The sequence below is a fragment of the Oncorhynchus keta genome, chromosome 34 (assembly GCF_023373465.1).
Source record: "Oncorhynchus keta strain PuntledgeMale-10-30-2019 chromosome 34, Oket_V2, whole genome shotgun sequence".
Classification (NCBI taxonomy): Eukaryota; Metazoa; Chordata; class Actinopteri; order Salmoniformes; family Salmonidae; genus Oncorhynchus; species Oncorhynchus keta.
Genome location: NC_068454.1, coordinates 15,515,959 through 15,538,716, shown reverse-complemented (window position 1 = coordinate 15,538,716; position 22,758 = coordinate 15,515,959). Strand labels below are relative to the sequence as shown.

General features: G+C 44.1%; 1 protein-coding gene across 10 annotated transcripts in view; it reads left to right on the top strand.

The window, feature by feature from the left end:
- The window catches only part of LOC118366773 (target of Nesh-SH3), a 63,797-nt gene that overhangs the window by 6,427 nt on the left and 34,612 nt on the right, over positions 1–22,758 (top strand). For 4 of the 10 annotated variants that reach the window (XM_052493235.1, XM_052493234.1, XM_052493233.1 and 1 more), the window contains exons 2-10: positions 2,013–2,192; positions 2,607–2,675; positions 2,810–2,942; positions 3,793–3,971; positions 5,810–5,859; positions 13,275–13,317; positions 19,432–19,497; positions 19,740–19,817; positions 22,624–22,758. The exon at positions 22,624–22,758 is cut by the window's right edge. In XM_052493235.1, the coding sequence (XP_052349195.1) occupies positions 2,013–2,192; positions 2,607–2,675; positions 2,810–2,942; positions 3,793–3,971; positions 5,810–5,859; positions 13,275–13,317; positions 19,432–19,497; positions 19,740–19,817; positions 22,624–22,758 (933 nt within the window). The remainder of the gene's footprint in view (positions 1–2,012; positions 2,193–2,606; positions 2,676–2,809; positions 2,943–3,792; positions 3,972–5,809; positions 5,860–13,274; positions 13,318–19,431; positions 19,498–19,739; positions 19,818–22,623) is intronic. The other 6 variants (XM_052493230.1, XM_035749427.2, XM_052493227.1 and 3 more) reach the window with 3 other exon arrangements.

Genomic DNA, 22,758 nt, shown 5'->3' with positions numbered 1-22,758 from the left:
AATTGTTTAGTAATATGTTGTTGCTATAGGTGTGAGCTTTTCACCTGGTGCAAATGCTTAGTAATTGTGGCCCTATAGATGGTCAAAGGCCATGAGGTCCACGAGGTCCAACAAGGTCAAAGAGTCAATTGGTACATTCAACTGAAGTATTTATTCGTTACATATAACAGGGTGCTGGTAAGGTCAGGTCCATGATTACAGATGGCTATCTACAGGTCTGCTGCCCTCAGTACAAGCCCAGGTGTTTGTGTGAGTGTGTGTGTGTTTGTTATGAAGATGAATATGGTCCTCAAGCTGTAAGTCCGTGGTAACAGTGACAAAGCTTTGGTCAGTTTGAACATTCTGTTACGTTGGAGATGTTGGAATTTAATTCGTCATTCTTAATCCTCACTGCCTGTATCCAAGACGATAACAAAATCCTCTTCCTCATCTGTGTTGTTGTTGGCTAATATTCCTTTCTAGTCTCATCTGTTCTTGTGGCTTGGCTGTGAACAGCTTTCATTTGAATTCAGGCTGTAACACAACAATTGTGGAATAAGTCAAAAGGTATGAAAACATTCTGAGGGCTCTGTAGATGATTTGAGTAAATGACGGACCATTTCTAAACATCCATTTCAACCTGGAAATACAGATAAGAATAACAGCCCCTGGTGAAGAACGGCCAAACTGTTGGCGTTTGGACCAGGTTCTTAGGTGACTGAGACAATGTTTGCTTGTTTTGGAGTTGGAGAAACGCAGCATGAAGATTCCAAATGTTTCATACACTGGAAACCCCCCTCCTTGGAGCCAAAGCAAAAGCCAATCCCTCATTGTTTGATCTGACATTTTGAGGAGAAAAAAAAACAAATGCAGTTTTGATAGAAAACACACAGTTGGCAAAGCTTAAGGTTATTTATCAAAAGCATGGTTTCCCCTCATTTCTGGCCGACCTTTTCACCTCTGGCGGATGCTGGCAGTGTGTGCATATTTATTTTTTCAAAAGCATGTTCCACAATTTCAACTTAATTCACTATTTAGTTTGCCCTTAAATATCTCACTGCAGTTTGCAAAATGCACATATTGTATAATTAAGTAAAATACGTGACCGACGAGCTCAATTCAGTCTTACACTGCCCTCAGAAAGTATTCAGACCCCTTGTCTTTTTCCAAATGTTGTTACGTTACAGCCTTACTCCAAAATGGATTAAATAAAACAATGTCCTCAGCAATCTACACACAATACCTACACATACTGAGCAGCTCATGTTATAGACAGAGAAATAATTACCTACACATACTGAGCAGCTCATGTTATAGACAGAGAAATAATTACCTACACATACTGAGCAGCTCATGTTATAGACAGAGAAATAATTACCTACACATACTGAGCAGCTCATGTTATAGATAGAAGCCAGCTGCATGGCAGACCAATCCGAACTCATCTCGGCGTGTCCAGCCCATCAATTATCTCAGCCAATCATGAGTAGCGGGAAGGTGCCTGGCTTTTTCCATGACTAAACCAGCGAGGATCATAATAAAATAAAACAAATCTTTGTATTTTCAGATATACACATTTGCTTTTAAGGCACATGAACGTTCACATCGTTCAGAACACGTTTTTTAAATATAAATGTTTATGTTCAAATGCCTCTTCTTTGACGTGCGACACACGGCTAGTTTCCTGAAACTAGTGACATATTTGATCATTCTGACCTACTTCTCTCTGTTTTTGCGTTTAACTTTACAAGTTAACGGAGCAGGGACTTTGTATCCTTCCATTCCGTCTCATACCCAACACAGACCTGGCCAAAGGTCTCTCACCCAATTAACACTCCTAGCTTCAGTCCCTGTTCACTACCAGTAATTTACATATTTATGATTATTTTTATTGAACCTTTATTTAACTAGGCAAGTCAAATAAGAACAAGTTCTTATTTACAATGACGGCCTACCCCCGGAGGAGGGGAGGGGGGAGGCATGTGTGTGTGTGCGCACCATGCTGAATACTGCATGCTCTCCTCTGCCCCCAGTGAGACGTCAGAACATGAAGGTGAGGATCAACGCTACAGGCGACACCATCGTGATGAAGTTTGTACGTCTGAACGCTGACACCAAGCTGGAGGGCTACATCCTGGGCTACGGCAGCAGCATGTTCTCTAAACAGTTCATCCAACTCCCAGAGAACGGACTGCCCTATGAGACCGAGATCGGTGAGGCGTTTGTGTGTGTGTGTTTAGTATGTAATGTATGATTACATATTACATGTTTTATCTTCATGGTTTGATTCTATGCATCACTGACAAAGGACACATCTGTGCAGACTCCCTTGACTCATCCAACATCCGTACAACACACATACTTAGACACATGCAGATGCTCACACACACACACGCACAAACACACACACACGCACACACACACACACACACACACACACACACACACACACACACACACACACACACACACACACACACACACACACACACACACACACACACACACACACACACACACACACACACACACACACACACACACACACACACACACACACACACACACACACACACACACACACCTTTCTTCTGCTAGCAGTGCTAAACCCTGAATCTCTCTTACAGATGCCGAGCCCAAGTACCTGATTGCTGTACAGCCCGTCCCAGTTAACAATGTGAAGAAACCGTGCACAGGTACTGCACGTGCACCAACTCTGTGTTACCAGTAATCATTTGATAGATTTTACATTGACTCTTTTCTTATTTATACCCATTGCTTTGAATTTGATGAGGTTGACCTTTGAACTCTGAGCCCTGTGACTCCCCAGGCAAGGTGAACCTGGAGAAGCCACTGCACCTGGTGATTGGGTCCGTGACCCCCACCTCGGTACTGCTGTCCTGGGGGACCTTCCTCAAGATGCCCTACGAGGGGGACATCATGAACGACTGCCTGGAGGACGGGTTAGTTAAAGTACACCAACACACACGTAAGGACGCACAAACATGCACGCTCAGCAGAGTCAGCCAGTGAGGGGGTTACGGATACACAGCTCATGTCCCAGCTCGTCTACAAAGGTTGATGTTGTTCCTGTTCCAGTGCTGGTTTGTCATGCTGCTCTCTGTCCATAGAGACACAGGGCAGTAAGGGTACTCAGAGGGGCCAAAAAGCACACAGTGGATCCCACCACACTAAGGAGATTATTTTCACAGCTTGAGAAAGACGTATTTCACTCACCTGACATTTACAGTATGTCATACACAACAGACAGCATTAAAATGTTGGTATAACTGCAACACATTGTTCCACCAGGGAGGCAGTGGGGCGAGGGCACAGGTGTTTAGTAGTGGTGGAGTGATCCTCATCCTACACATCAACCAACTGTACCTCTCTAAACTTCCCCTCTTCTCTCCACTGAGCTTTGGAAAACCCATTGGAAAGCTTGACCTCAACCTGCTCTGCTCACAGCAAACTCTAAAGTTCCTACTAGCTTTCTAAACACTTGAATGTCGCACACGACCACGGCCTGCACAACATATCTCAACCAGGAAACTAGAATTTACAGCTCTGCATTCACAGCTGTCACTGTCACAAAATGGTGAACAGACAGCTGTCACAGCTAAATAACAAGCCGTTGTGTTACAAATGAGTCCCTAGAAACTGCTGTAGTATCCATGTTACTACACAATGTCTGACATTTCTATTACATTCTATGTTTGTTGTCATAGTCACTAAACAATACACAATGTTATAATACTACTGATGACAATGTGTGATAATGAACAATGTTGTGTTCTATCTGTGTTGACCCAGGCACTACACAGTGCGTTACCGTGAGAGGAACAGGAAGTGGACTCAACAGACCTGCCCCTCCAGCGACATGGTCATCGATAACCTGAAGCCCAACACGGCCTACGAGTTTGGTGTCCGACCCAACAACGAAGAACGCAGTGGAGTGTGGAGCAAGCCAGTTATCCACAACACCAACATGGGTAGGTCACCTAAACACTTCGTCTCTTTCCTTCCATGGTGCATCGCTCAAATCATTCCCCCTTCAAACACATCCACAAATGGATGCAGCACTGAGTCTGTCAGTATCTTACACATATCACCTGTTTTTTTATACAGTTGAAGTTGGAAGTTTACATACACCTCAGCCAAATACATTTAAACTCAGTTTTTCACAATTCCTGACATTTAATCCTGGTAAAAATGTCCCTGTCTTAGATCAGTTAGGATCACCACTTTATTTTAAGAATGTGAAACGTCAGAATAATAGTAGAGAGAATGATTTATTTCAGCTTTTATTTCTTTCATCTCATTCCCAATGGGTCAGAAGTTTACATACACTCAATTAGTATTTGGTAGCATTGCCTTTAAATTGTTGAACTTGGGTCAAACGTTTTGGGGAGACTTCCACAATCTTCCTACAATAAGTTGGGTGAATTTTGGCCCATTCCTCTTGACAGAGCTGGTGTAACTGAGGCAGGTTTGTTGTTCTCCTTGTTCTGACCACACATTTTCTATGGGATTGAGGTCAGGGCCTTGTGATGGCCACTCCAATACCTTGACTTTGTTGTCCTTAAGCCATTTTTCCACAACTTTGGAAATATGCTTGGGGTCATTGTCCAGTTGGAAGACCCATTTGCGACCAAGCTTTAACTTCCTAAGTGATGTCTTGAAATGTTGCTTCAATATTTCCACATCATTTTCCTGCCTCACGATGCCATCCATTTTGTGAAGTGCACTAGTCCCTCCTGCAGCAATGCACCCCCTCAACATGATGCTGCCCCCCCCGTGCTTCATGGTTGGGATGGTGTTCTTTGGATTACAAGCCTCTCCCTTTTCCTCCAAACATAACGATGGTCATTATGGCCAAACAGTTCTATTTTCATTTCATCAGACCAGAAGACATTTCTCCGAAAAGTAAGATCTCTATCCCCATGTGCAGTTGCAAACCGTAATCTGGCTTTTTATGGTGGTTTTGGAGCAGTGGCTTCTTCCTTGATGAGCGGCCTTTCAGGTTATGTCAATATAGGACTCGTTTTACTGTGGATATAGATACTTTCGTACCTGTTTCCTCCAGCATCTTCACAAGGTCCTTTGCTGTTGTTCCAGGATTGATTTGCACTTTTTGCACCAAAGTACGTTCATCTCTAGGAGACAGAATGCATCTCCATCCTGAGTGGTATTGCGTCTGGGTGGTCCCATGGTGTTTATACTTGTGTACTATTGTTTGTACAGATGAACGTGGTACCTTCAGGCGTTTGGAAATTGCTCCCAAGGATGAACCCGACTTGTGGAGGTCTACAATATTTTTTCTGAGGTCTTGGCTGATTTCTTTTGATTTTCCCATGATGTCAAACAAAGAGGCACTGAGTTTGAAGGTAAGCCTTGAAATACATCCACAAGTACACCACCAATCGACTCAAATGATGTCAATTAGCCTATCAGAAGCTTCTAAATCCATGACATCATTTTCTGAAATTTTCCAAGCTGTTTAAAGGCACAGTCAACTTAGTGTATGTAAACTTCTGACTCACTGGAATTGTGATACAGTGAATTATAAGTTAAATAATAGATTGTCTGTAAACAATTTTTGGAAAAATGACTTGTGTCATGCACAAAGTAGATTTCCTAACCGACTTGCCAAAACTATAGTTTGTTAACAAGAAATGTGTGGAGTGGTTGAAAAACAAGTTTTAATGACTCCAACCTAAGTGTATGTAAAGTTCCGACTTCAACTGTATATATTCCTTACGGTCCAGTACTAGTAACGTGTTATTAGTTCCAGATGTTTATTCTTCTTGTGTTGTGGTTTTGTTTTCAGACAAGGCCATGCAGAAACCTTTCAGACCAAGGACCCCTCTGACGCCTGTGGTACGTCCTGCACTTATTACTCCTGCTAAAGAATGTGCACTGTGTCTGTGGTGAGTGTTCTGTACAACGTTGGTGATTTAGCTTTGTAAGTCTGTAATGTACTCTAGTCTGTAGTGTACTCTAGTCTGTAGTGTGCTCTAGTCTGTAGTGTACTCTAGTCTGTAGTGTGCTCTAGTCTGTAGTGTGCTCTAGTCTGTAGTGTACTCTAGTCTGTAGTGTACTCTAGTCTGTAATGTACTCTAGTCTGTAGTGTGCTCTAGTCTGTAGTGTACTCTAGTCTGTAGTGTGCTCTAGTCTGTAGTGTGCTCTAGTCTGTAGTGTACTCTAGTCTGTAGTGTGCTCTAGTCTGTAGTGTGCTCTAGTCTGTAGTGTACTCTAGTCTGTAGTGTGCTCTAGTCTGTAGTGTGCTCTAGTCTGTAGTGTACTCTAGTCTGTAGTGTGCTCTAGTCTGTAGTGTACTCTAGTCTGTAGTGTGCTCTAGTCTGTAGTGTGCTCTAGTCTGTAGTGTGCTCTAGTCTGTAGTGTACTCTAGTCTGTAGTGTGCTCTAGTCTGTAGTGTACTCTAGTCTGTAATGTAGTCTAGTCTGTAGTGTACTCTAGTCTGTAGTGTGCTCTAGTCTGTAGTGTGCTCTAGTCTGTAGTGTGCTCTAGTCTGTAGTGTACTCTAGTCTGTAGTGTGCTCTAGTCTGTAGTGTGCTCTAGTCTGTAGTGTGCTCTAGTCTGTAGTGTATGTACTCTAGTTTGTCGTGTGCTCTAGTCTGTAGTGTATGTACTCTTGTCTGTAGTGTACTCTAGTCTGTAGTGTATGCACTCTAGTCTGTAGTGTACTCTAGTCTGTAGTGTACTCTAGTCTGTAGTGTACTCTAGTCTGTAGTGTATGCACTCTAGTCTGTAGTGTACTCTAGTCTGTAGTGTGCTCTAGTCTGTAGTGTACTCTAGTCTGTAGTGTGCTCTAGTCTGTAGTGTACTCTAGTATTTAGTGTACTCTAGTCTGTAGTGTGCTCTAGTCTGTAGTGTACTCTTGTCTGTAGTGTGCTCTAGTCTGTAGTGTACTCTAGTCTGTAGTGTACTCTAGTCTGTAGTGTGCTCTAGTCTGTAGTGTGCTCTAGTCTGTAGTGTGCTCTAGTCTGTAGTGTACTCTTGTCTGTAGTGTGCTCTAGTCTGTAGTGTACTCTAGTCTGTAGTGTACTCTAGTCTGTAGTGTACTCTAGTCTGTAGTGTATGTACTCTATCTAGTCTGTAGTGTGCTCTAGTCTGTAGTGTACTCTAGTCTGTAGTGTACTCTAGTCTGTAGTGTACTCTAGTCTGTAGTGTACTCTAGTCTGTAGTGTACTCTAGTCTGTAGTGTACTCTAGTCTGTAGTGTACTCTAGTCTGTAGTGTGCTCTAGTCTGTAGTGTACTCTAGTCTGTAGTGTATGTACTCTAGTCTGCAGTGTGCTCTCGTCTGTAGTGTACTCTAGTCTGTAGTGTACTCTAGTCTGTAGTGTATGTACTCTAGTCTGTAGTGTATGTACTCTAGTCTGTAGTGTGCTCTAGTCTGTAGTGTACTCTAGTCTGTAGTGTACTCCAGTCTGTAGTGTATGTACTCTAGTCTGTAGTGTGCTCTTGTCTGTAGTGTGCTCTATTCTGTAGTGTACTCTATTCTGCAGTGTACTCTAGTATTTAGTGTACTCTTGTCTGTAGTGTACTCTAGTCTGTAGTGTACTCTAGTCTGTAGTGTACTCTTGTCTGTAGTGTACTCTAGTCTGTAGTGTATGTACTCTATCTAGTCTGTAGTGTGCTCTAGTCTGTAGTGTGCTCTAGTCTGTAGTGTGCTCTAGTCTGTAGTGTGCTCTAGTCTGTAGTGTACTCTAGTCTGTAGTGTATGTACTCTAGTCTGCAGTGTGCTCTCGTCTGTAGTGTACTCTAGTCTGTAGTGTACTCTAGTCTGTAGTGTATGTACTCCAGTCTGTAGTGTATGTACTCTAGTCTGTAGTGTGCTCTTGTCTGTAGTGTGCTCTATTCTGTAGTGTACTCTATTCTGCAGTGTACTCTAGTATTTAGTGTACTCTTGTCTGTAGTGTACTCTAGTCTGTAGTGTGCTCTAGTCTGTAGTGTACTCTTGTCTGTAGTGTGCTCTAGTCTGTAGTGTACTCTAGTCTGTAGTGTACTCTAGTCTGTAGTGTACTCTAGTCTGTAGTGTTATCTAGTCTGTAGTGTACTCTTGTCTGTAGTGTGCTCTAGTCTGTAGTGTATGTACTCTAGTCTGTAGTGTACTCTAGTCTGTAGTTTACTCTAGTCTGTAGTGTACTCTAGTCTGTAGTGTACTCTAGTCTGTAGTGTACTCTAGTCTGTAGTGTGCTCTAGTCTGTAGTGTATTCTAGTCTGTAGTGTACTCTAGTCTGTAGTGTATGTACTCTAGTTTGTCGTGTGCTCTAGTCTGTAGTGTATGTACTCTTGTCTGTAGTGTACTCTAGTCTGCAGTGTATGTACTCTAGTCTGTAGTGTACTCTCGTCTGCAGTGTATGTACTCTAGTCTGTAGTGTAATCTAGTCTGTAGTGTAGTCTAGTCTGTAGTGTGCTCTAGTCTGTAGTGTACTCTAGTCTGTAGTGTACTCTAGTCTGTAGTGTACTCTAGTCTGTAGTGTACTCTAGTCTGTAGTGTACTCTAGTCTGTAGTGTACTCTAGTCTGTAGTGTGCTCTAGTCTGTAGTGTGCTCTAGTCTGTAGTGTACTCTAGTCTGTAGTGTATGTACTCTAGTCTGCAGTGTGCTCTCGTCTGTAGTGTACTCTAGTCTGTAGTGTACTCTAGTCTGTAGTGTATGTACTCTAGTCTGTAGTGTACTCTAGTCTGTAGTGTGCTCTAGTCTGTAGTGTACTCTAGTCTGTAGTGCACTCCAGTCTGTAGTGTGCTCTAGTATGTAGTGTACTCTAGTCTGTAGTGTGCTCTAGTCTGTAGTGTGCTCTAGTCTGTAGTGTACTCTAGTCTGTAGTGTGCTCTAGTCTGTAGTGTACTCTAGTCTGTAGTGTACTCTAGTCTGTAGTGTGCTCTAGTCTGTAGTGTGCTCTAGTCTGTAGTGTACTCTAGTCTGTAGTGTGCTCTAGTCTGTAGTGTACTAGTCTAGTCTGTAGTGTGCTCTAGTCTGTAGTGTGCTCTAGTCTGTAGTGTGCTCTAGTCTGTAGTGTACTCTAGTCTGTACTCTTGTCTGTGTGCTCTAGTCTGTAGTGTACTCTAGTCTGTAATGTAGTCTAGTCTGTAGTGTACTCTAGTCTGTAGTGTGCTCTAGTCTGTAGTGTGCTCTAGTCTGTAGTGTGCTCTAGTCTGTAGTGTACTCTAGTCTGTAGTGTGCTCTAGTCTGTAGTGTGCTCTAGTCTGTAGTGTGCTCTAGTCTGTAGTGTATGTACTCTAGTTTGTCGTGTGCTCTAGTCTGTAGTGTATGTACTCTTGTCTGTAGTGTACTCTAGTCTGTAGTGTATGCACTCTAGTCTGTAGTGTACTCTAGTCTGTAGTGTACTCTAGTCTGTAGTGTACTCTAGTCTGTAGTGTATGTACTCTAGTCTGTAGTGTGCTCTTGTCTGTAGTGTACTCTAGTCTGTAGTGTACTCTAGTCTGTAGTGTACTCTAGTCTGTAGTGTACTCTAGTATTTAGTGTACTCTAGTCTGTAGTGTGCTCTAGTCTGTAGTGTACTCTTGTCTGTAGTGTGCTCTAGTCTGTAGTGTACTCTAGTCTGTAGTGTACTCTAGTCTGTAGTGTGCTCTAGTCTGTAGTGTGCTCTAGTCTGTAGTGTGCTCTAGTCTGTAGTGTACTCTTGTCTGTAGTGTGCTCTTGTCTGTAGTGTGCTCTAGTCTGTAGTGTACTCTAGTCTGTAGTGTACTCTAGTCTGTAGTGTATGTACTCTATCTAGTCTGTAGAGTGCTCTAGTCTGTAGTGTACTCTAGTCTGTAGTGTACTCTAGTCTGTAGTGTATGTACTCTAGTCTGTAGTGTACTCTAGTCTGTAGTTTACTCTAGTCTGTAGTGTACTCTAGTCTGTAGTGTACTCTAGTCTGTAGTGTACTCTAGTCTGTAGTGTACTCTAGTCTGTAGTGTACTCTAGTCTGTAGTGTGCTCTAGTCTGTAGTGTGCTCTAGTCTGTAGTGTACTCTAGTCTGTAGTGTATGTACTCTAGTCTGTAGTGTATGTACTCTAGTCTGTAGTGTGCTCTAGTCTGTAGTGTACTCTAGTCTGTAGTGTACTCCAGTCTGTAGTGTATGTACTCTAGTCTGTAGTGTGCTCTTGTCTGTAGTGTGCTCTATTCTGTAGTGTACTCTATTCTGCAGTGTACTCTAGTATTTAGTGTACTCTTGTCTGTAGTGTACTCTAGTCTGTAGTGTGCTCTAGTCTGTAGTGTACTCTAGTCTGTAGTGTACTCTAGTCTGTAGTGTATGTACTCTATCTAGTCTGTAGTGTGCTCTAGTCTGTAGTGTGCTCTAGTCTGTAGTGTGCTCTAGTCTGTAGTGTGCTCTAGTCTGTAGTGTACTCTAGTCTGTAGTGTATGTACTCTAGTCTGCAGTGTGCTCTCGTCTGTAGTGTACTCTAGTCTGTAGTGTACTCTAGTCTGTAGTGTACTCTAGTCTGTAGTGTATGTACTCTAGTCTGTAGTGTGCTCTTATCTGTAGTGTGCTCTATTCTGTAGTGTACTCTATTCTGCAGTGTACTCTAGTATTTAGTGTACTCTTGTCTGTAGTGTACTCTAGTCTGTAGTGTGCTCTAGTCTGTAGTGTACTCTTGTCTGTAGTGTGCTCTAGTCTGTAGTGTACTCTAGTCTGTAGTGTACTCTAGTCTGTAGTGTACTCTAGTCTGTAGTGTATGTACTCTATCTAGTCTGTAGTGTGCTCTAGTCTGTAGTGTGCTCTAGTCTGTAGTGTACTCTTGTCTGTAGTGTGCTCTAGTCTGTAGTGTATGTACTCTAGTCTGTAGTGTACTCTAGTCTGTAGTGTACTCTAGTCTGTAGTGTACTCTAGTCTGTAGTGTACTCTAGTCTGTAGTGTGCTCTAGTCTGTAGTGTATTCTAGTCTGTAGTGTACTCTAGTCTGTAGTGTATGTACTCTAGTTTGTCGTGTGCTCTAGTCTGTAGTGTATGTACTCTTGTCTGTAGTGTACTCTAGTCTGCAGTGTATGTACTCTAGTCTGTAGTGTACTCTCGTCTGCAGTGTATGTACTCTAGTCTGTAGTGTAATCTAGTCTGTAGTGTAGTCTAGTCTGTAGTGTACTCTAGTCTGTAGTGTACTCTATTCTGTAGTGTACTCTATTCTGTAGTGTGCTCTAGTCTGTAGTGTACTCTAGTCTGTTGTGTGCTCTAGTCTGTAGTGTACTCTTGTCTGCAGTGTACTCTATTCTGTAGTGTGCTCTAGTTTGTAGTCTGTAGTGTACTCTAGTCTGTCCACAGTGTAATATAAGGGATGCCTGGAGCTTTCTTTCCGTCCTGCTCCTTAGTGGAAATAGCAAAACAAGTAGCTAGCCATAGCTGGCCAAGACCAGTAGAGAGGACCATAGCCAGCTCGCATATGTATTACTGAAGAGACCAGAGGAGAGCAGAGAAGAGGAGATGAGAGGAGAGGAGAGGAGAGGAGAGGAGAGGAGAGGAGAGGAGAGGATCAAACCAGAGATGGAGGAAAACAAGTTTGGAAAGATGTGGAGGGGAGAAGAGAGTAGAGAAGAGGAGATGAGAGGAGAGGAGAGGAGAGGGAGAGGAGAGGGAGAGGAGAGGAGAGGAGAGGAGAGGAGAGGAGAGGAGAGGAGAGGAGAGAGGAGATGGAGGAAAACAAGTTTGGAAAGATGTGGAGGGGAGAAGAGAGTAGAGAAGAGAAAAGAGAAGTGTTGGCCTTGAGTTTCTGGCCGTGCTCGGTGACTGGACTGTGTTCCTCTGTTGTTTCACTTGTCCCTGGCCCCACTCTTATGCAGCTGCACATCTGACCAGCATTAGCCTCAACACTGGCACTTCATGAGGGAAAGTTGGAATAACCAGCTTCCCACCGGAGAGATTACAGATAAGACACAGTGAAGAGGGCAAGGGACCATGTAACAGAAAGAGATAGTGAAGATACAGGGATAGAGAATATGAGAGGGACATACACACCACACAGAGCCCCAGGACAGCTACTCAATTAGACCCAACCAAATCATGAGAAAGCAAAAATATAATTACTTGACACATTGGAAAGAATTAACAAAAAAACTGAGCAAACTAGAATGCTATTTGGCCCTAAAGGAGAGTACATAGTGGCAGAATACCTGACCACTGTGACTGACCCAAACTTAAGGAAAGCTTTGACTATGTACAGACTCAGTGAGCATAGCCTTGCTATTGAGAAAGGCTGCCATAGGAAGACCTGGCTCTCAAGAAAAGACAGGCTATGTGTATACTGCCCACAAAATGAGGTGGAAAATTAGCTGCACTTCCTAACCTCCTGCCCAATGTATGACCATATTAGAGACACACATTTCCCTCAGATTACTCAGATCCACAAAGAATTTGAAAACAACCACCCCGATTTTGAAACTCCCATATCTACTGGGTGAAATACCATAGTGTGCCATCACAGCAGCAAGATTTGTGATTTTCACTTTTGTATATTATCTACCTCACTTGCTTTGGCAATATTAACATGTTTCCCATGACATTAAAGCCCCTTGAATTGAATTGAAAATTGACAGACATGGACTGGATTGAGTAAAGTAAATAGGTGAAGTAGGTAAGTAGCTGTTAGAGGACTTCAATTCCTATATGTTCATTAACCTATTCAATTATAACAAAGCAAAACACTTTGGTCCGTTTCTAAGAGTTTGTAAGGTTCTTATTTGCATAAAATAGACAAAGATCAGTCTCAATATTAATCAATAGCGTTTATTCCCGAGAGCTCTGGTCATAATACCATGTGCATTGGTTTATATACCTCACATTTCGTCATAAGTGTCCCTCCTCCTCTCAGACACAATGGCAAAATAGTTCACAAGCCTTCTCACATTGTCTGCCACCTGTTAAACAATCTACTACAAGGCCTCTCCCCTCCCTGGGTAGGGACAGAATGTCCTGTAAGGAACACAGTATTCCAGCCGGTCTGACGACAGCTCCACTAGTTTCTAACAAGGAACAGAAAGTCCTTGTTCTAATTCTTGACTAAAACTACACACCTTATATTCAGTAGTATGATTATAATAAGATTCATACATTCATACAGTAACAGAGTAGTATTCTGTTTAGTTATAATTCTAAGCTAAATGTATACATAATTTAGTCCTTCTTCATAAAAATCCCATAACAGTAGTTCTTCATCATATCATTGTTGTGTCACGTCCAATCACCATAGGATACAGTATCATGGAGATCTCGCTGTCTCCACCCCTTCCCTCACTCCCTGCCCCATCTCTCTCTTTCTTTCCCTCTCCTAACAGAAAACGGACAACATGCCACTGTCCTTCTTCCCTCCTCGTCACGGTAAGCCAACATACAGACATACACACAGACACCGACACACGCATGCACATACTGTACACATGCGCTCCTGGTTTGGTCAAACCCTGGTTTAACACTGCGGCTAAGACTTAACAGGACATGATGATTTATCACCATCCCTTCCAAAACGTCTGTTCCACTACTCCTCACTGAACCCTGTTCTGAGGAGCCAGCTCTGGAGGAATTTAAACAGAACATCTGAATTAGGACTCTGCAGACAGAACCTCATCATCATTAAGTCAATGTTATAGTCTCCTAATCTTCCTTCTGATAACCACAGGGTTTATTACAGGTGACCAGAGAAGATGGCAGCCGCTGTGTACATGTCTACTGTACACACATGTCGCCTATGATGGCTATGACAATGTGATCAGCAAGATACATGCTTGTTTGGGCTGTCAATTATTTTTTTATAATCTTTGTGAAATAGGCCTACTGTGTTTTAACTCAGGCCATACAACCTGTGCTGTAATATACTGAACTCATATGCACTGCACCGTAATACACTGAACCCATACAACCTGCACTTTAATACACTGCACCCATACATACTGCACTGTAATACACTGAACCCATACATACTGCACTGTAATACACTGAACCCATACATACTGCACTGTAATACACTGAACCCATACATACTGCACTGTAATACACTGAACCCATATATTCTGCACTGTATTACACTGAGCCCATACAACCTGCACTTTAATACACTGCACCCATACATACTGCACTGTAATACACTGAACCCATACATACTGCACTGTAATACACTGAACCCATACATACTGCACTGTAATACACTGAACCCATACATACTGCACTGTAATACACTGAACCCATACATGCTGCACTGTAATACACTGAACCCATATATTCTGCACTGTATTACACTGAGCCCATACAACCTGCACTTTAATACACTGCACCCATACATACTGCACTGTAATACACTGAACCCATACATACTGCACTGTAATACACTGAACCCATACATACTGCACTGTAATACACTGAACCCATATATTCTGCACTGTATTACACTGAGCCCATACAACCTGCACTTTAATACACTGCACCCATACATACTGCACTGTAATACACTGAACCCATACATACTGCACTGTAATACACTGAACCCATACATACTGCACTGTAATACACTGAACCCATATATTCTGCACTGTATTACACTGAGCCCATACAACCTGCACTGTAATACACTGAACCCATACAACCTGCACTGTATTACACTGAGCCCATACAACCTGCACTGTAATACACTGAGCCCATACAACCTGCACTGTAATATACTGAACCCATACATACTGCACTGTATTACACTGAACCCATACATACTGCACTATAATACACTGAACCCATACATACTTCACTATATTACACTGAGCCCATACATACTGCACTGTATTACACTGAGCCCATACATACTGCCTTATAATACACTGCACCCATACATGCTGCACTGTATTACACTGAGCCCATACATACTGCCTTATAATACACTGCACCCATACATGCTGCACTGTAATAAACCGAGTCCATATAACCTGCACTGTAATACACTGAACCCATACATACTGCACTATAATACACTGAACCCATACATACTGCACTATAATACACTGAACCCATACATACTTCACTGTAATACACTGAACCCATACATACTTCACTGTAATACACTGAACCCATACATACTGCACTATAATACACTGAACCCATACATACTTCACTGTAATACACTGAACCCATACATTTACATCATTACATTTAAGTCATTTAGCAGACGCTCTTATCCAGAGCGACTTACAAATTGGTGCATACACCTTATGACATCCAGTGGAACAGCCACTTACAATAGTGCATCTAAATCTTTTTAGGGGGGTGAGAAGGATTACTTACCCTATCCTAGGTATTCCTTGAAGAGGTGGGGTTTCAGGTGTCTCCGGAAGGTGGTGATTGACTCCGCTGTCCTGGCGTCGTGAGGGAGTTTGTTCCACCATTGGGGGGCCAGAGCAGCGAACAGTTTTGACTGGGCTGAGCGGGAACTGTACTTCCTCAGTGGTAGGGAGGCGAGCAGGCCAGAGGTGGATGAACGCAGTGCCCTTGTTTGGGTGTAGGGCCTGATCAGAGCCTGGAGGTACTGAGGTGCTGTTCCCCTCACAGCTCCGTAGGCAAGCACCATGGTCTTGTAGCGGATGCGAGCTTCAACTGGAAGCCAGTGGAGAGAGCGGAGGAGCGGGGTGACGTGAGAGAACTTGGGAAGGTTGAACACCAGACGGGCTGCGGCGTTCTGGATGAGTTGTAGGGGTTTAATGGCACAGGCAGGGAGCCCAGCCAACAGCGAGTTGCAGTAATCAAGACGGGAGATGACAAGTGCCTGGATTAGGACCTGCGCCGCTTCCTGTGTGAGGCAGGGTCGTACTCTGCGGATGTTGTAGAGCATGAACCTACAGGAACGGGACACCGCCTTGATGTTAGTTGAGAATGACAGGGTGTTGTCCAGGATCACGCCAAGGTTCTTAGCGCTCTGGGAGGAGGACACAATGGAGTTGTCAACCGTGATGGCGAGATCATGGAACGGGCAGTCCTTCCCCGGGAGGAAGAGGAGCTCCGTCTTGCTGAGGTTCAGCTTGAGGTGGTGATCCGTCATCCACACTGATATGTCTGCCAGACATGCAGAGATGCGATTCGCCACCTGGTCATCAGAAGGGGGAAAGGAGAAGATTAATTGTGTGTCGTCTGCATAGCAATGATAGGAGAGACCATGTGAGGTTATGACAGAGCCAAGTGACTTGGTGTATAGCGAGAATAAGAGAGGGCCTAGAACAGAGCCCTGGGGGACACCAGTGGTGAGAGCGCGTGGTGAGGAGACAGATTCTCGCCACGCCACCTGGTAGGAGCGACCTGTCAGGTAGGACGCAATCCAGCGTGGGCCGCGCCGGAGATGCCCAACTCGGAGAGGGTGGAGAGGAGGATCTGATGGTTCACAGTATCGAAGGCAGCCGATAGGTCTAGAAGGATGAGAGCAGAGGAGAGAGAGTTAGCTTTAGCAGTGCGGAGCGCCTCCGTGATACAGAGAAGAGCAGTCTCAGTTGAATGACTAGTCTTGAAACCTGACTGATTTGGATCAAGAAGGTCATTCTGAGAGAGATAGCGGTAGAGCTGGCCAAGGACGGCACGCTCAAGAGTTTTGGAGAGAAAAGAGAGAAGGGATACTGGTCTGTAGTTGTTGACATCGGAGGGATCGAGTGTAGGTTTTTTCAGAAGGGGTGCAACTCTCGCTCTCTTGAAGACGGGAGGGACGTAGCCAGCGGTCAGGGATGAGTTGATGAGCGAGGTGAGGTAAGGGAGAAGGTCTCCGGAAATGGTCTGGAGAAGAGAGGAGGGGATAGGGTCAAGCGGGCAGGTTGTTGGGCGGCCGGCCGTCACAAGACGCGAGATTTCATCTGGAGAGAGAGGGGAGAAAGAGGTCAGAGCATAGGGTAGGGCAGTGTGAGCAGAACCAGCGGTGTCGTTTGACTTAGCAAACGAGGATCGGATGTCGTCGACCTTCTTTTCAAAATGGTTGACGAAGTCATCTGCAGAGAGGGAGGAGGGGGAGGGTGGATTCAGGAGGGAGGAGAAGGTGGCAAAGAGCTTCCTAGGGTTAGAGGCAGATGCTTGGAATTTAGAATGGTAGAAAGTGGCTTTAGCAGCAGAGACAGAGGAGGAAAATGTAGAGAGGAGGGAGTGAAAGGATGCCAGGTCCGCAGGAAGGCGAGTTTTCCTCCATTTCCGCTCGGCTGCCCGGAGCCCTGTTCTGTGAGCTCGCAATGAGTCGTCGAGCCACGGAGCGGGAGGGGAGGACCGAGCCGGCCTGGAGGATAGGGGACATAGAGAGTCAAAGGATGCAGAAAGGGAGGAGAGGAGGGTTGAGGAGGCAGAATCAGGAGATAGGTTGGAGAAAGTTTGAGCAGAGAGAAGAGATGATAGGATGGAAGAGGAGAGAGTAGCGGGGGAGAGAGAGCGAAGGTTGGGACGGCGCGATACCATCCGAGTAGGGGCAGTGTGGGAAGTGATGGATGAGAGCGAGAGGGAAAAGGATACAAGGTAGTGGTCGGAGACTTGGAGGGGAGTTGCAATGAGGTTAGTGGAAGAACAGCATCTAGTAAAGATGAGGTCAAGCGTATTGCCTGCCTTGTGAGTAGGGGGGAAGGTGAGAGGGTGAGGTCAAAAGAGGAGAGGAGTGGAAAGAAGGAGGCAGAGAGGAATGAGTCAAAGGTAGACGTGGGGAGGTTAAAGTCGCCCAGAACTGTGAGAGGTGAGCCGTCCTCAGGAAAGGAGCTTATCAAGGCATCAAGCTCATTGATGAACTCTCCGAGGGAACCTGGAGGGCGATAAATGATAAGGATGTTAAGCTTGAAAGGGCTGGTAACTGTGACAGCATGGAATTCAAAGGAGGCGATAGACAGATGGGTAAGGGGAGAAAGAGAGAAAGACCACTTGGGAGAGATGAGGATCCCGGTGCCACCACCCCGCTGACCAGAAGCTCTCGGGGTGTGCGAGAACACGTGGGCGGATGAGGAGAGAGCAGTAGGAGTAGCAGTGTTATCTGTGGTGATCCATGTTTCCGTCAGTGCCAAGAAGTCAAGGGACTGGAGGGAGGCATAGGCTGAGATTAACTCTGCCTTGTTGGCTGCAGATCGGCAGTTCCAGAGGCTACCGGAGACCTGGAACTCCACGTGGGTCGTACGCGCTGGGACTACCAGATTAGGGTGGCCACGGCCACGCGGTGTGGAGCGTTTGTATGGTCTGTGCAGAGAGGAGAGAACAGGGATAGACAGACACATAGTTGACAGGCTACAGAAAAGGCTACGCTAATGCAAGGAGATTGGAATGACAAGTGGACTACACGTCTCGAATGTTCAGAAAGTTAAGCTTACGTAGCAAGAATCTTATTGACTAAAATGATTAAAATGATACAGTACTGCTGAAGTAGGCTAGCTGGCAGTAGCTGCGTTGTTGACACTACACTAATCAAGTCGTTCCGTTGAGTGTAATAGTTTCTACAGTGCTACTATTCGGGGGGCTAGCTGGCTAGCTAGCAGTGTTGTTTACGTTACGTTGCGTTAAAAGAACGACAATAGCTGGCTAGCTAACCTAGGAAATCGCTCTAGACTACACAATTATCTTTGAAACAAAGACGGCTATGTAACTAGCTATGTAGCTAGCTACGATCAAACAAATCAAACCGTTGTACTGTAATGAAATGAAAATGTGATACTACCTGACCGGGTTGTTGAATTCGAAACAGTAGACGTTGGCTAGCTGTTAGCTGTTAGCTGTTGGCTAGCTAGCAGAGTCTCCTACGTTAAGGACGACAAATAGCTGGCTAGCGAACCTCAGTGAATTAAGATAATCACTCCAAGACTACACACACTAAACTACACAATTATCTTGGAAACAAAGACAGCTATGTAGCTAGCTAACACTAAGCTAATCAAGTCGTTCAGTTGAGTGAATAGCACTACAGTGATGCTAATCTGTGTGCGTTAGCTAGCGTTTGCTAGCTCCTGGGCGAATAGCAGTGAAGGCTACGTTAGGGCGACGAAATACGATAGTTATGCAATTATCTCTGATACAAGGACGGCTATGTAGCTAGCTAAGAAGAATTGCTAAGATTAGACAAATCAACCGTTGTACTATAATGAAATGTAATGAAAAAGTTATACAACCTGCAGAGCGAAGTGCGAATGCGACCGCTCGCTCCAACCCGGAAGTAGCACTGTAATAAACTGAGTCCATATAACCTGCACTGTAATAAACTGAACCCATACATACTGCACTATAATACACTGAACCCATACATACTTCACTTTAATACACTGAACCCATACATGCTGCACTGTAATAAACTGAGTCCATATAACCTGCACTGTAATACACTGAACCCATACATACTGCACTGTAATACAATGAACATAGCCAATACATTGGGAATGTAATTGCTACTCACAGCAGCCACACTGGGAAACTCCAGGCTGGCAAAGTGACGATAGCTGTTGATGTTTGTCCCCTCTTTCTGTTTAGCTGTCCATAACAGGAGCCAGGGCAGAACCCTCTTCAGGACCCCTATGGTTCCAAGGACCACCTTCGGTAATGAGCCATGCAACTGTGTCCTATGATCTTTCCTTCTTGACCTTATTCCATCTTGACCTTATTCTTCTTGACCTTATTCCTTCTTAACCTTGTAGTCTTTTTCAATCTTACACTTTTCATTTCTCTTTCTTTTCCTCAGGAAAGCGTTGACACCATTTCACAGTGTATATCCCGTAGTAGGACATCACATTTCACTCCACAGATTTTATGTTGTTCTTAAAGTGTGTTATGTTCCTCAGCCCCAACCTCGACCAATAGACAGCACGTCCTGTCCACTCCAAGACCCACAATGCCTCTGGGGCAGAACGAGCCAACCGGTAAACAAACAGACACTTTACTCCCTAAAGAGACAGGACGGCTTAACTGTCAGTCAGCTTGGCTGCAGCCAGTGAAAGGCTGGGTGGGTGGGTGCTAATTTCAGAGGGATCTTCTTTTATGATTGGCTGCATGAGTATGATTGGCATGCCCTAAGTACAGAAGTAGAGAGCCCCTCATCCGGATCTCAAGAGAAGATGGCTGAAAGTTCTAATACTGCCTCAGAAAATTGGTACCCATGGAGGCGGAGGTAGGTTGCCACGGCAGCATGGCCTAGCCTAGTGGTTGGTTAGTCCAGGTGAGAACGACCCTTGAACTTTTGAGCATATTGCATAAGCGCTGCTTGTTCACTCAATATGTTTCTCATCAGTCACGTCCCACAAACAAGTCAATCGTTTTTCTCTCTCTTCCTCAATCTTTGTCTCATTTTGTTGCTGTCTGTCCAAACATCCATCAGCATCTTGTACCATATGTAACCCACATTCATTAATCTGTTGATTTCAATACTTTTAAAACATTCTACACACAACTGTTCATTTAGAATCATTATTTTTAACCCATGCTGCTTTGCTTTCAGCCAGTGTTGAAGGTGTTCTGTCCAGTCTGCATGATAAAGTAGTATATTACAGTCTAGAAGGTGCTCAGACCAGTCTGCATGATAATGTAGCATATTACAGTCTAGGAGGTGTTCAGACCAGTCTGCATGATAATGTAGCATATTACAGTATAGGAGGTGTTCAGACCAGTCTGCATGATAAAGTAGAAAGTTACAGACTAGGAGGTGTTCAGACCAGTCTGCATGATAATGTAGCATATTACAGTATAGGAGGTGTTCAGACCAGTCTGCATGATAATGTAGCATATTACAGTATAGGAGGTGTTCAGACCAGTCTGCATGTTAAAGTAGAAAGTTACAGACTAGAAGGTGTTCAGACCAGTCTGCATGATAATGTAGCATATTACAGTATAGGAGGTGTTCAGACCAGTCTGCATGATAAAGTAGAAAGTTACAGACTAGGAGGTGTTCAGACCAGTCTGCATGATAATGTAGCATATTACAGTATAGGAGGTGTTCAGACCAGTCTGCATGATAATGTAGCATATTACAGTATAGGAGGTGTTCAGACCAGTCTGCATGATAAAGTAGAAAGTTACAGACTAGGAGGTGTTCAGACCAGTCTGCATGATAAAGTAGAAAGTTACAGACTAGGATGTGTTCAGTCCAGTCTGCATGATAATGTAGCATATTACAGTATAGGAGGTGTTCAGACCAGTCTGCATGATAAAGTAGAAAGTTACAGACTAGGAGGTGTTCAGACCAGTCTGCATGATAAAGTAGAAAGTTACAGACTAGGAGGTGTTCAGACCAGTCTGCATGATAATGTAGCATATTACAGTATAGGAGGTGTTCAGACCAGTCTGCATGATAATGTAGCATATTACAGTATAGGAGGTGTTCAGTCCAGTCTGCATGATAATGTAGCATATTACAGTATAGGAGGTGTTCAGACCAGTCTGCATGATAAAGTAGAAAGTTACAGACTAGGAGGTGTTCAGACCAGTCTGCATGATAATGTGTCATGCTACAAAATGACTCTACTTTCTTCCCACAGAAGCAGAGCCTCACAGATCTATCGTAAAATGCCCTTGTTTCTCATAGTGTACTCTTTTTATTTGTATATTTGAAATATTTGTTTTATGTAACCTTTAATTGAACTAGTCAAGTCACCTAAGAATTCATTCTTATTTAAAATGACGGCCTACCCCGGCCAAGTCCTGACCCGGACGATGCTGGGCCAACTGTAAACCGCCCTATGGGACTCCCAATCACGGCCGGTTGTGATACAGCCTGGAATGATACATACAGTATCTGACTGAATGTCCCTTCTATCCTTTCTTTATTCACATCATTCTATCATTTCTGTTATCCCTCTTGAACAAGTGTTAGCAAAACATCCGAAAAAGGACACTATACTCTCAACATCATCCCTGAAGTACTTTTGTATATATTTTAGACAGCAGTTATGAAAATAGCACTCATGAGCCAAAAGTTGTCCCAGAAAATGGCCTACTACGTCACATATGTGCAGATATGTGCACCATGTCATTGCTCTCTCTATTGCAGTGTTCATATGCTAGTCGGAACTAGGGAACACTGACATTTCTCACTTGCTGATTTGTTGAACGTGGTACATGTATAACTACAACCAGTTAGCATGTCGAAAATGTAAGAGTTACCTCTTTCCTTTTAGCACTTGAAATCGACATCTCTCTCTCTCTCTCTCTCTCTCTCTCTCTCTCTCTCTCTCTCTCTCTCTCTCTCATTACGTTTATTGCATAACTACACCACAACCAGCCCTCAAAAGCCCCTTCTACCTGGCCTTAACTGTGGTAGCATCAATATTACAATAGCGTATTGAGAAGTGACACAAAAACCCTGGAATGTCATGTTATCGACTCCTCTACAACATTCCAACTCCTTCTCTCTCTCTCTCTCTCTCTCTCTCTCTCTCTCTCTCTCTCTCTCTCTCTCTCTCTCTCTCTCTCTCTCTCTCTCTCTCTCTCTCACTCACTCTCTCTCCATCACCCTTTCTTTCTCTATTCCCTCTTTTCTCTCCCTCTTGGAGTCTAAGTAAAGTACCTGATTGGCTTAAACAATCAATTAGAGATGGTCATTAAAATCCTAACACTAGGCCATTTAAATATTTATTTTTTCCACTGTCAAAGACCTGTCCTTGGTGTGTGGCTGTTCTATAAAACATATTTCTATGGCCTCAATGTTCTACTTTCATCTCTCACCCACTCCAGGACGAGCAGACCAGATCAAATCTACCTCCTCTCTCTCCGTGGACATCCCCTGTGCCTCCCCAACCGTCCCCCGTGCTTCCTCCACCGTCCCCCGTGCCTCCTCCACCATCCCCCGTGCCTCCCCCACCATCCCCT